The 12507-nt window shown below is 35.7% G+C and overlaps 1 protein-coding gene across 1 annotated transcript in view; it reads right to left on the reverse strand.

Annotated features, from left to right (window-relative positions):
- Positions 1 to 226: 226 nt before the first annotated feature.
- The window catches only part of C2CD6 (C2 calcium dependent domain containing 6), a 136946-nt gene continuing 124665 nt past the window's right edge, over positions 227 to 12507 (reverse strand). The window contains exons 13-16 of the mRNA XM_046018194.1: positions 8485 to 8559; positions 6905 to 7152; positions 3625 to 6847; positions 227 to 574 (exon numbers count right to left, since the gene is read on the reverse strand). Of these exons, the coding sequence (XP_045874150.1) occupies positions 227 to 574; positions 3625 to 6847; positions 6905 to 7152; positions 8485 to 8559 (3894 nt within the window). The remainder of the gene's footprint in view (positions 575 to 3624; positions 6848 to 6904; positions 7153 to 8484; positions 8560 to 12507) is intronic.

Below are 12507 nucleotides of genomic sequence, written 5' to 3' on the forward strand. Positions count from 1 at the left end.
TGAAAAGGGGGGGAAATAAAACTTAATGGATATGAACTAAATATATATTTCTTGCTCTGTTCCCTAAGGTTCATAAACAAAAACACATTTACATCAAAAGTGCTTCTTTTTCATTTTAATTAAAACAAAATGGTTCTAACAAGATGAAATTTGGTTGTTGACATCTATCACACAAAAGGACAGATCTCCAAACCATTTTGTTCATGGGAGAAATTGACTGTTGGCCTTACATATTATTCTGAACTTTTAACATTTGTATAATATCACAAATGAGCGAACACTTTTCAATATTCTCTTTTAATTTCTTTTTTTGCCTCATTTTCTGGATTTCATAATCTGGGATTGCGTCATTTATGTGAACTAAGCCTGCTGAAATGATTCGAGGACTTGTTAATTTTCCGTTGTAGCTCTCTCGCCGTTTGTGAACCTCTGGAGCAGTATTCGGTCTTGCAAAGTGTTTTAACTGATTGTGGTTATCATCCAGGCTTTTTCCTAAAAGCCTTGTTCTTGATTTTGCTTGCTCAGCATGCTTAAATGAGGTCACAGGTATATCCTCAAATCTATCCGAACAATCCTAAATAGTAAAATAAAAGATCTGGTTGGCGATTTAGTTTTCTTAAAAGTACATTTTAAATTTATAAGAACTCAAGTGTAGAATGTCAATAGTTAAAGAATGAAAGCATTAAATATTTTATAGGCAGTCCCCAAATTCAAATCCAACACCCAATGCTGCCTATTAGATACTATCATAGAAACCACGCTTAAAAAAAAAAAAAAAAAAAAAGTCTTATTGTTTCAACAAATCTGTTATTTTAGAAGGGATAGAAGATATGAAGCTGGAAACCAGAAAAACTTAGGAGAGGTGTCCTTAAGGGTCGGACACCTAATGGCAGTCTGCCTATTCTAGAATTCTCCAAATTATATTTTCTGCAACTCTAAATATAAATCATGAATCTTGAAACTTCATATCATCCAAAGTTTCATTCTTTTAAAGTTAATAAACATCTTCTTTAATACACTTTCACACGCTCATAGAGAGCCTGGCATCTGAGGATAGAGTTATACTGTTCATAGTAAAGTAATAAAAATTGTTATGTACAATCTGAGAGTAAAGAAGGAAGACATTTAGGAAAATAACAGGAAGGATGTACACCAAAGTACATTTTTAAAGAAGATGGTTGGATTAGGGTGGTGGGATTATGGGCTTTGTTTTCCTTTTCTTTTTTCAAATTTATATAATATGGCTCTATTTTATAATAAACCTATAATAACCTACAATTATCCCAAACGGGATATGGAGTTATTAGTTATTCTTAAACTAGTTTAAACTAGTTTATTCTGCAGTATGAGCATCTTGTCCCTTAACACTTTGCAGAGATGACCACACCAAATGAAAAAGCTACTCTGATTTAGAGAGAAGGTGGGAATGAATTAATAGAATCGGAGGGTGGGGGGAGGTTGTGCAGTGCTGAGAATTAGGGCAGCAAGAAAGGTTTACAAAAATAGGGGCACCTAGATGGCTCAGAGGGTTAAAGCCTCTGCTTTCCGCTCAGGTCAGTATCCCAGGGTCCTGGGATTGAGTCCCACTTGGGCTCTCTGCACAGTGGGGAGCCTGCCTCTCCCTCTCTCTCTGCCTACTTGTGATTTCTGTCAGTCAAACAAACAAATAAAATCTTAAAAAAAAAAAATCTTAAAAAAAAAAAGATTTACAAAAATGAAGGTATAAAGAGCTAGAGATAAGTTGTACCTACTTTACATTTTTGCCTGGGTTGCAAGAATGCAAGGAAACATTCTTCCTCTCCCCTTTTAGGTACATGGAACAATTAGGTAAGCCACATTATTAAGGGAATTTCTGCTACTTTGGTGAGTAATACATAATTCTTGCTTCACCGATGAAATAACTGATTACTAGAGTACAACTGGTTACTTTTCTGGATGCTCCTACAGTTCAGTTTATCTGTGTTCTACTTTGATTCCTTTGGGAGATTCCTGGATTTGAGAAAAGGATCAGATGAGCCAGTCTTTCTGAGGATCTGAAAAATGCCCTCCTGCCATTCAATTCTCTTTTGTCAACTTCACTGGGGAGAAAAGTTTAGGGACTGTTGGTTTAACAGAGGAAAATAAGGATAACTCTATCTCTCCTGCCTACTCTTAGGACAGATAAAGTTTCTGAGATCCTATATGATCTCATATTATACAACATAAACACAATTTATTGTTTTGTTTGGAAAACTGACATTAAAGATTCAATTTGTCTAAAGGAACTTTAGAAAGTCGGTTCCCAGAACTATGAACCCATCTTCTACCTCTTTTTCCTAGTGGATACACACATTTATTTGTACACACACACACACACACACACACACACACACACACACACACACCTCTCAATACTAAATTACCAAATTTAAGTAGAAAAGAGAAATCCAAATTTGAGAGCATAAGCTAAATTGATAATATTTTTCCGGCTACTAATTTTACTATTTACTAAAGCTAAATATTTGCTTTACTACAGAAAGCAAATTCAAAGCAACCATTCTAAATTAGAACTATGTTTCTCATTCAAAGGATTATGCACATCAAATTATCAATGTAATATCATTTTGGGATGTATGAGTTCTCCCAGGTGTGGGGCATGCCTATTTATATATACAAACAGAGAAGAGCAGCAGCCCAGAAAAGTAAAATAAGTCCCTTCTACTCCTAGTTTTTAACCTTGGAATGGGTTTGTATAAAGTCTGCTAGCAGGTTTACCTTCCTAATTGTTTTCTGTTAATAGGTTTAAATTCCCAAGTTCCTCAGCCCATGATATAGCACAGGGGCAATGGGAATAGAAGAGAGTTGAGAAGTTAAATTAAAAAATTTCCATTCATGGGGCACCTGGGTGGCTCAATGGGTTAAAGCCTCTCCCTTTAGCTCAGGTCATGATCCCAGAGTCCTGGGATTGAGCCCCGAGTCAGGCTCTCTGCTTGGCAGGGAGCCTGCTTCCCTTCCTCTCTCTCTGCCTGCCTCTCTGCCTACTTGTGATCTCTGTCTATCAAATAAATACATAAAATCTTTGAAAAAAATTTTTTTCCATTCATAATCCAATAGATGATAAATTTTGCATATCCCTAATACTTATCAGGATAACCGGCACAGAATATCATTGTTTACTGAAATGAAGATAATTTAGCAATCTGAAGAATACTATCTATACTTATATCTGCACGAAAACAAAATCCCAGCTATGTTTCCAGGGGACAGAGCCCCTGCCAAGAGCTGTATATGTTGTGCCGGCCCAGCAGCCCCCAGGGTTAGGGGTGAGTCAGAGCTGAGTGACTCAGCCTGTTCGCCATAGATAGGGCTCTGTGCTCGGGCGGTCTACGAAGTCTGCCGGGAGGAAAGGGTGTTTTTTTTTTCTGATTCACGCTCCAGAAGGAGTGCCCTTGCCTTGGGGACTTCATTTTGATCTGGGTGAGGTGAATTTGAATGTCAAAAGAATTCTTGTAAGTTCGACAGTCTGTGTATCTTGGGACGAGGAAGGTTACACACAGACTCGCCTACAGACAGGCACACCCTAAAGTAGATGATTGACCAACTTTGCCCAATGCAAAAGGAGAAGATTTGGAAAGACCGTATTACGTGGATAGTTGTTCTCGCGGTCCAGTGAAGCAACTTCCTTGGAAGAGATTTCCTTGGACTTCTGGCGGAGGGCAGTGGGGCTGGCGGCGTCCCAACCATCTTGCTGAAGGACTTCTGCTTGTTGCCAGGGTCTCTTTCTTTCCGGACCTTCGGCTTTACATTTTCTCTCCTGAATACTTCTGGGAAGAGGGATGGTTTTGAGTTTTTCTCGGCTTCCACACCTCTGTATTTAAACGACTGTGATTCAGGGAACCTGGCGTGCTTTTCATTACAAATTCCATTTGTCCGTCCAGAAAGAGTATGTATTTTTTTGGATTGTGCCAATGTTACTAGATGTTTTTTATTATTATTATTATTTCCTTTCAACCTCTGAATATACTGGTCTTCTAGCTTTGATTTCTCCCCAACCTCTAAACTGAAATAGCTTAAAATGTTATTCTGCCTGGAAGGAAAAGTGGATTTGTATAGATATTCTTCATTTTCACTTGGCATTTCGTAATTAGGAATTCTCGGATACGGAGACAGTACTGCTTCTGGTTTTTCCCGTGCCGTCAGTTTATAGACATTATGCTCCCCTTTTTCAAGGGACTTCATTTTTAGTGTCCTTTCAAGGCAAATATTTGACTGAGTTGCTTTTGATTTACCACTCCAACCATGTGAGTCTTGAATTTCTGTTTTAAAATAATACTTTTCTGCTTGAGGAAGCTGCATGAAACCATGTTCTTTCCTTTGTTTCTTAAGCACGATATCTGTAAGTCTTTCTGATGACTTATTTAATGGAATCACTTGGGTATTTCTGATGAAAGAAGGTTGTACTTTAATTAATCTCAGGGGTTTGGCTCCTTCTTTAAGATAGTGTCTTTTCTGTTCCTCAGTTATTGATGGATTTTCCTTAATATTCTCTAAGGAAAAATATTCCTTTTCTTTCTTTTTGGTTAGTTCTGTTTCTACAAGTCTCCCCTCAGGAACTTTTTGTACAGTAGTTTTTTGAACAATTTTTGAACATTTATTTTGCTTTTCTGAATTCTCCATAAATTGGTTTTCATTTCTAGAAGATAAATCTGGCTTTATACATTTTAATGGTATGGAACTAGAACCGATCAAATTTATATGCTGGTTGAGCCCCTCTAATTGCCTTTCTGTGATTAGTCCTGATTTTGAAAGTCTTTCTATTAAAAGGCTCTGGAAGTGTTTGCTTAAATCACCTTTTAGATTTAATAGTTCATTTTCTGATAAACCTGTAAGATAGTTTTGTAGAGATCTATTTAAAGGGTATTTCATGTTTAAGTCAAATCTTTTCCCAAAACTCCCCCTTGAAATATCTTGTCCTAACTCATGAAATGATACGGAGGCACTTTTAGTTCTTAGAGAAGACATGTTTGAGTTGATAGTCTCAGATTCTGTCTCTCTAAATAAACTGCTTTCTGAAAGGTTTTTTAGGAAATAGTTTTGGAGAATTTCATTTAAGAAAGATCTTAGCTTTATTTCCAAATGTTTATCTATGAAATGATGATTAAAATTATTTACAAAAGACATGATTTCTTTTACAGTTTCTGAATATTTTTCCAGAAAAATATTTTGCCCTTTTGGTTCCACTTTCTCATTCATCAAATACAGATTTTGGTAGATTTTTGGCAAGTCTTCTTTGGTGATGTGTCCAGATTCTGAAAGTCTTTCTACAAGGTAATGTTGGATATGTTTACTTAGTTCAGATTTTAAATTTTTAATTTCTGACTCCGAGAGTTCTTCTAGAAATACACACAGCTTTGGACTCAACATAGGTTTTCTGTCTAATTTATCTGTTTTATCAAAATTCTCTCTAATTTCTTCCAGGTCTTCTGTATTATTTGGAAAAGGATGCTGAATTAGTCTTTCTAGTTCTTTCTCTGGTTGTCTTCTTTCAGACTGATTATATTTGAAAAAAATATTAAACATATGTTTTAAAAAGGATTTTAACATTATTACATCTGAGTCATTAAGTTTACCCATTAATGAGTTACTTAAATTTTCTAAAGCAGAATTTAGATCATTTTCTTCTCTATTCAACCTCTGACTATTATTCAGCATATCTGTTTTTTTATCTGGTGTTGACTGATATTTTGAATCTTGTAGGGATATATTTTGGCCTTCATCCATATATTCATTGCTATTGAAAGAAGTGGTTTCTTTGGGAATGAGGAGTGTATTCTTCTCTGAAAGAGATTCTGTTCCTCTTTGGGTTTCTGAATAATCCTCTGTGGAATACTTTGGCTCTTCTTCAGCAAAGACTGTCTCTGTATCCTGCACAGAACCCTTCTGATATTCTTTATCTAACTCTATCACTTTGATTATCCCAGATTCTAAAAGAGTATCTACAGGAAATGCTTGTATTATCTGGCTTATGACAGATTTGGCCAGTGGCAATTCCATTTCATCATCATTTTCTTCGTAACGAAGTAGAATATTTGAAGATAAACTCTCCCAAGCTGTGGGTAATTGATTCTGCAAATTTACTGGTGTCTCACTTGACTCTTTCTCTCCGACTTCCAACTCTGAGAAGATAGGTGCTGTGAATATTTGCTTTATAACATAATCATGTGCAATGGCACTTACACCTGGTTTGGATCTAGACACTTCAATTTTTGAATGCTTCTTCTGGAGATTATTTTTTGTAAGTGGAAAATTGATCTCATCAGCCTCCAGGTGTTTATCACCTGGAGGTGAAACAAGTGCTCTTTCTACCTCTGGAGACTTTCTTGGTCCATCTTCAAATGACAGTCCACATTCAAGAGAATCTGCAAGGATATCTTTAGTTACTTGTCTTAAAAGAGACTTTGAATGTACCCTGTCTTTTTCTGGAAGACAGATATTTGAATCTTGGACTTTTTCAAATACTTTACTTTCCAAACGACTTTGTGATTCGTCATGAATACTCAGAAGTGGAGAACTATGACTTTTCTTTCTTGCTTCAGTGTCCATAGGAATCTCTGGTTTAGAAAATAATTTATCTGCTAGGTCTTGCAGATTTTTACTTAAAATTGACTTGAGCACCATTGATTGTTTTAAATTTTCTAGGTGAGGAGTAAGACTTAATGATTTTGAGAGGCAATATGTATTCACATTTCCAGTCACTGATGATTCTCCTTCAAAATTAGGTGGAGATACATTTGGTAGTCTTTCTTTTAACTTATTCTTAGTATCTAAAGTCTTTATTGTGGTCATATTAGGATCACAGGCTAAATTACTCTTAGTGTCTAAAGTCTTTACTGTGATGAAATCGGGATCACAGGCTGACTTTAACTTAGTCTTGGTGTCTAAAGTCTTTACTGTGGTGATACGAGGATCACGGGGCCAGGTTTTATTAGTAGGTCTTGCAGTTTTTGAGTATGTTGGGTAAGGAGGATCTTGGTCTTCATGCTCTATAATCTCTGCACTTGTAGTGTTTCTATATTTGAACATATCTTGGTCTTTCCTTTTACTGACTGATGTTTTGTTGTTTATATTCCTTAGAAAAGGATCAAAACCATTCTTAAGGTTGAATTTCTGGAACTGCAATATTAAAAACAAAAGGTAAGAAATTCTGTAGTATTTATTTGAATTTATAATAAATTTTCTAGTTAATTTTCTTTGAGCAATCTGTCAAATTATCTATTCATTCACCCACCTTCTACAGAGAGAAAACTGACTAATTATTTTAAAATACTTGAAATTGGAATGATGAAAATGTTAATGCAAAATTTTAGAATTCTTAATTCTGATACTATTTTGTGTCCAAGAGCTTTTTGTAACCTAGAATATTTAAAATACTTAAACAGCATTCCTACATAGTTGTTTTTTTTTTTAAAGAACTTATTTTCCAGTGTTAGCTACACTTACTTAGACAATGGCTAACAGTAGGATCTAAGTCCTATCCTATAAATATTTACCATTTTAGTGACAATATAAGAAAAAATTAAAATGCAAAGCAAATAGTAGATATCCCATTAGAAGTATCACAAATAGTTTCTAAAGACTAACTTGGGAGTATGTATCATCTGCTTTTAAGTCTGGGAATTTCAACAATGACAATAAGTTCCACCCAGTACTTAGCATGTCACAGTAGAATCTTACTTTTTGATGAATACCATACATGCCTTATAATGGTTATGAGAGAGCAGTACAAAAAAGTTCTGGATTATAGTGAAATTTCAGTGTAATATCCATGGGCAGTTTTTTTTTTTTTTTTAAAGATTTTATTTATTTATTTCACAGAGAGAGATCACAAGTAGGCAGAGAGGCAGGCAGAGAGAGTGAGAGGGAAGCAGGCTCCCTGCTGAGCAGAGAGCCCGATGCGGGGCTCGATCCCAGGACTCTGAGATCATGACCTGAGCCGAAGGCAGCGGCTTAATCCACTGAGCCACCCAGGCGCCCCGGGCAGTTTTGTAGCTCTGGGATCAAGATAGTCTATAACTGAAATAGCCTTTGAGGTGAAATCTGTTATTCAGATGTTTCAAACGTATTCTTATATTTGTTCATACAACCTCTATATGAATCAGCTGAAAAGGGGAAAATGTGAAATATCAGCCTAGTATTTCAACTTAGTTGATCAGACTTCATTGTAGTGGATACATTTTATTACATCTGTTTTTCAAGTGTTAGTTGATATCCAGATGACAGTATAAGAATCCCCTGGGTTCTTCTGAGAAATACAGATTCCCAGGCTCCATTTCCAGATCGAGATTCATCAGGTCAGAGGTAGAATCTGAGAACATGTATTTTTTCAAAGACAGCCACATGTTTCTAATGGGTAGTCTGGTTTGGAACCACTGAATTATATAAAGTATTAGAGAAGCCTAGTATTTAAATATAATTGTTATTGGGATAGGATAATTCAGGACTCACCTGATATTTTGGTTTGGATTCTATATATTCTGGTCTGAAATATGGTATAACGTTTTCCTTTGGTGAAAAAATCACCTTATAAAAAAAGAAGTTTTAATTTTAGACTGCTTGTAATACAAGGATATTTCCCAAGGTAATTGTATTCTTTCAATAGTTATTAAAGACATAAAAAACTTAAAACCTAAATATTTTTCTCATAGCTACTATAATTTATTTTGCCAATTATAAAAGAAATCTATACATATATATTTACACATATAACCTTAGCTTCCTTGATACTATAATTTTCACACTTGAATTTATAAAATCAAAACAGTGCACAGCAACTTCAAGCAGAAACAAAAATAAAGAAGAATTGGAATTGTCAGAATTAATATAACCTCATTTTAAAAGGTTTTAAAATGCTTTAGATAATAAATGACATTTGAGGGGCCCCTGGGTGGCTCAGTTGGTTAAGCGTCTGACTCTTAATTTTTGGCTCAGGTCATGATCTCAGGGTTGTGAGATCAAGTCCTTCATTGGGTTCATGTGCTGAGTGTGGAGCCTGCTTAGGACTCTCTCTTCCTGTCCCTCTGCCCCTCTCCCACCCCGAGGGAAAAAAATGGCATTTGATATTGTATTGGGCTAGAAAGCATTTTCAATAATTCCTTAATTTGTAATTGCTAAATGGGTACTTAACACTGTCTAAGGAAACACTTGGTGCTAGATTAAGGTGTATAGGAACAATTATAGAATCAGAGAACCACTGAATTTTTGGAGACGAAAGGTGCTCTAGAGATAATCCAGTCCTATTCCTTATTTCATACAAGAATCTGAAATTCAAGTTTGTTGTCCCAAATTAACCAGATAATTAGTAGTCTAAATCCTAAGTGTCCTAAATTTTCATCTGATATTCCTTTTGCTACACAATCAAGGCTGCAGTGACTGAGAATGATGCTTTGGAAGCATCATAATGTGCATGCACACTGCCCACTCATCTAGACCAAATTTGACACCATCTCTTTGAGCGTACATAATACTACAAACTACTTTCAAAAATACTCTCTCCTGTAGACAGCAGGTTCATTATATATCAAATTAATTAAAATAACAGTTCAATGAATGATCTTTCCATAAGTAATACTTTTGGTTTTAAGTGTACATTAATATTAAGCAGTTAATAACATGACTTTTCTTAAATTTTCAGCAGCTTCCCATTTTTGCTGCTATTCATTGCCCTAACACATTGACTAAATTATTTCTATGAGTTTCTCAGTCTTCCCCATTAGAGATTCTCTCCTTCAGACAAACTGTGTCTAACTTTGAGTTCTTGAAATACATCTCAGACTTTTCCACATCAGTTCTTTTGCTTGTTTTTCATTTCCTTGAATTTCCCCTAAAAAACAATGTGAACTTTTAACATTTGAAATGTCATTACTTTAAATAAATAGAGTATAAAAATTAAAAATAAATATATATGGGAAGTAGAAGAACCGTAAAAAACCAAAACAATGAAAAAACCACATGAACTCTTTTTTGTAAAAAATACAAAAGAAAAAAAAAATTTCTCCCTAAGATAAGCTTGAAAGAATGTGTGAAAGGACATAAAATACTAACATCTCTGGAGGGGAGGAAACAGGATACTATTAACTTTTATTGTTTAACTCTGTATTGTTATTTAAATGAACATGGAACACTTTATGAATAAAAAACTCTTTTATAACATTTATACTGAGGAGAAATGCTTTAGGCATTCTTCTCATGAAGCTAGAAAAGAACAATAAAACAAACCAATATAGGAGCTTCAGGATAAGGAACTAAACATGGGGCTCTCTTCTTTCCCACTCCCCAGGTTCTAGTAAATTAACAGAAAACAATATTTCAAAAAGAATAGTCCCATGGCAATACTGGTAATCAATAAAGTGAGACACCAGGATTTAGAAAGTTGAGAAAATTCAGAAAATATGAAAGCAGATGAGACTGATTGAATGGAAACTCGCATCAAGAGAATTAGAGCCTTGAACTGCAGAAATCAGGTGGGCCTGAGAAGCAAAAAAATTCAAGGACAGCATATACAAAGAGAATCAGATGATGGTGCAGTTGTCACAGTTATTAATTAGAGAGCTACATTCGGAACAGCTGGATCTTCTCTTTCTCAGCCCTCAGAGCACATGCTGTTGGCAGCGTTGTCTTTCCCAATCAGACACACAAAAGAGTTAAAAAAAAAAAAAAAAAAAACCAAACCCCGGGGGGGATTATGCTAAATGAAGTAAGCCAAGTTTATGGTTTCATAAACCATAAAGACAATTTTATGGTTTCACTTATATGTGGAACATAAGCAATAGCACGGAGGACCATAGGCAAAGGGATGGAAATCTGAAGGGGGCAGAAATCAGAGAGGGAAATGAACCATGAGAGACTATGGACACTGGGAAACAAACTGAGGGTTTCAGAGGGGAGGGAGTAACAGGGTGATGGGTATTAAGGAGGTCACATGTCACATGTCACATATATAACACACGCTGAGTGTTATATATAACTAATGAATCATTGAACACTACATCAAAAACTAATGATGTACTATACAGTACTTCATTTAGAAAGCAAAAATTGCTTTCCAAAGAAAATGTGCCATCTGTCCAGGTGGAGAGCCTGTGAATTTCAAGCCTTGATAGGGAAGCAGAATAGAGCTTGCTATCACTGACATTTCCACATCAGATAACCAGGGGTTTAAAAAGAAAATTCCATCAGGAGAGAAACACATGGGTTCTTTGGAAATGTTGTTGGGTCCTCAGCCATCCTGCCTACTCTCTTCCATCACCAAATACACTCCCGGGAAGCCTGCCTGTCTCACAGAGCATACCTATACAATCGACATATTTCTTCATTTGCAAATATAAAATGAGCCTACAAAGTTTACCAGATAGGTGAGGAAAATCAGTACATGCAAATAAAGAGTGAGTAAAAGCAAACAGAAAACTTCAGAGTAAATAGAGATATTTCTGAGGAATGTGAGGAGAGGGTGACCCTTGGAAAAGATTCTAAATAGAATCTTGAGAAATTCAAAAAGGTATTGATTTCCACTTCGCTATATAATAGGCATCCCAAATTTAACATATCACAAAAGAAAATTCTGGATTACTAATGCTTCTCCCCTCCCTCCTTCCAAAGCCCCACAACACCTTGGCCTTTCTTTATTCTCATCTCAATTATTGGTGCTACCATCTACTAGCTAGTAACCCAGGTATCACTCTTTATTTCTCTCCTTCTCTTTACCATATCTAATCCAGCATTAAGATTTCTGGTTGCTGCCTTCAAAATATATCAATTACATCTCACCCACAACCCCACTACCATTACCCCACTACCACTGGCACAAACCACTATCATCTCTTTCCAAACAGTCTCTTAACTAGTCTCTTGTTTTCTGTGACAGAGACTAATAATTGCCTTCCCACAATATATATTATTTCAAGAACATACATTTTTTTAGCACTTAGGTAAAAATGTTCCCTGCTTTAAAAACTTTTTAAAAAAAGGTACATTTTCCAGCCTCCGTTGAAGAGTTACCCTTGTAACTATAAGAGTAACTAAGTGACAAGTTTCTGTCCAAATACATATAACTGGAAGTTGTTGGAAGAATTTTCTGAGGGAATATCTTAAAATAGAGGCAAATTCAGCTGACAGGAACCTAATCATCAGCCTACCTATGACAGAAATCAACTGGTCAGTCTTTCACATATCCACCTAGCAAGATTAAAACACACATACACAATGATTTGCACATAACGTCTTCCTACACTCTATCTAGTTCAATGAAGGTAACTGGGAACTGGGCTGCCACTGCTCAAGACCAAGAGCACTGCCATTCAATGAGGGAGTAGAGCAAGAGTAAAAATGCCATGAAATTTCCTACCATTTTGAAGATGGCTTTTTCCTCATTGGGTATTTGCTTCGTTGCCAAAACCTTTGTCCTCCAGAGCTCCTATGAAGATGGTTAAGACAGCTTCTGGATGCTTTTTCAGTATTTTTCAGAGGAACAAG

This window comes from Meles meles, chromosome 9 (genome assembly GCF_922984935.1).
Source record: "Meles meles chromosome 9, mMelMel3.1 paternal haplotype, whole genome shotgun sequence".
In the NCBI taxonomy this organism is placed as follows: domain Eukaryota; kingdom Metazoa; phylum Chordata; class Mammalia; order Carnivora; family Mustelidae; genus Meles; species Meles meles.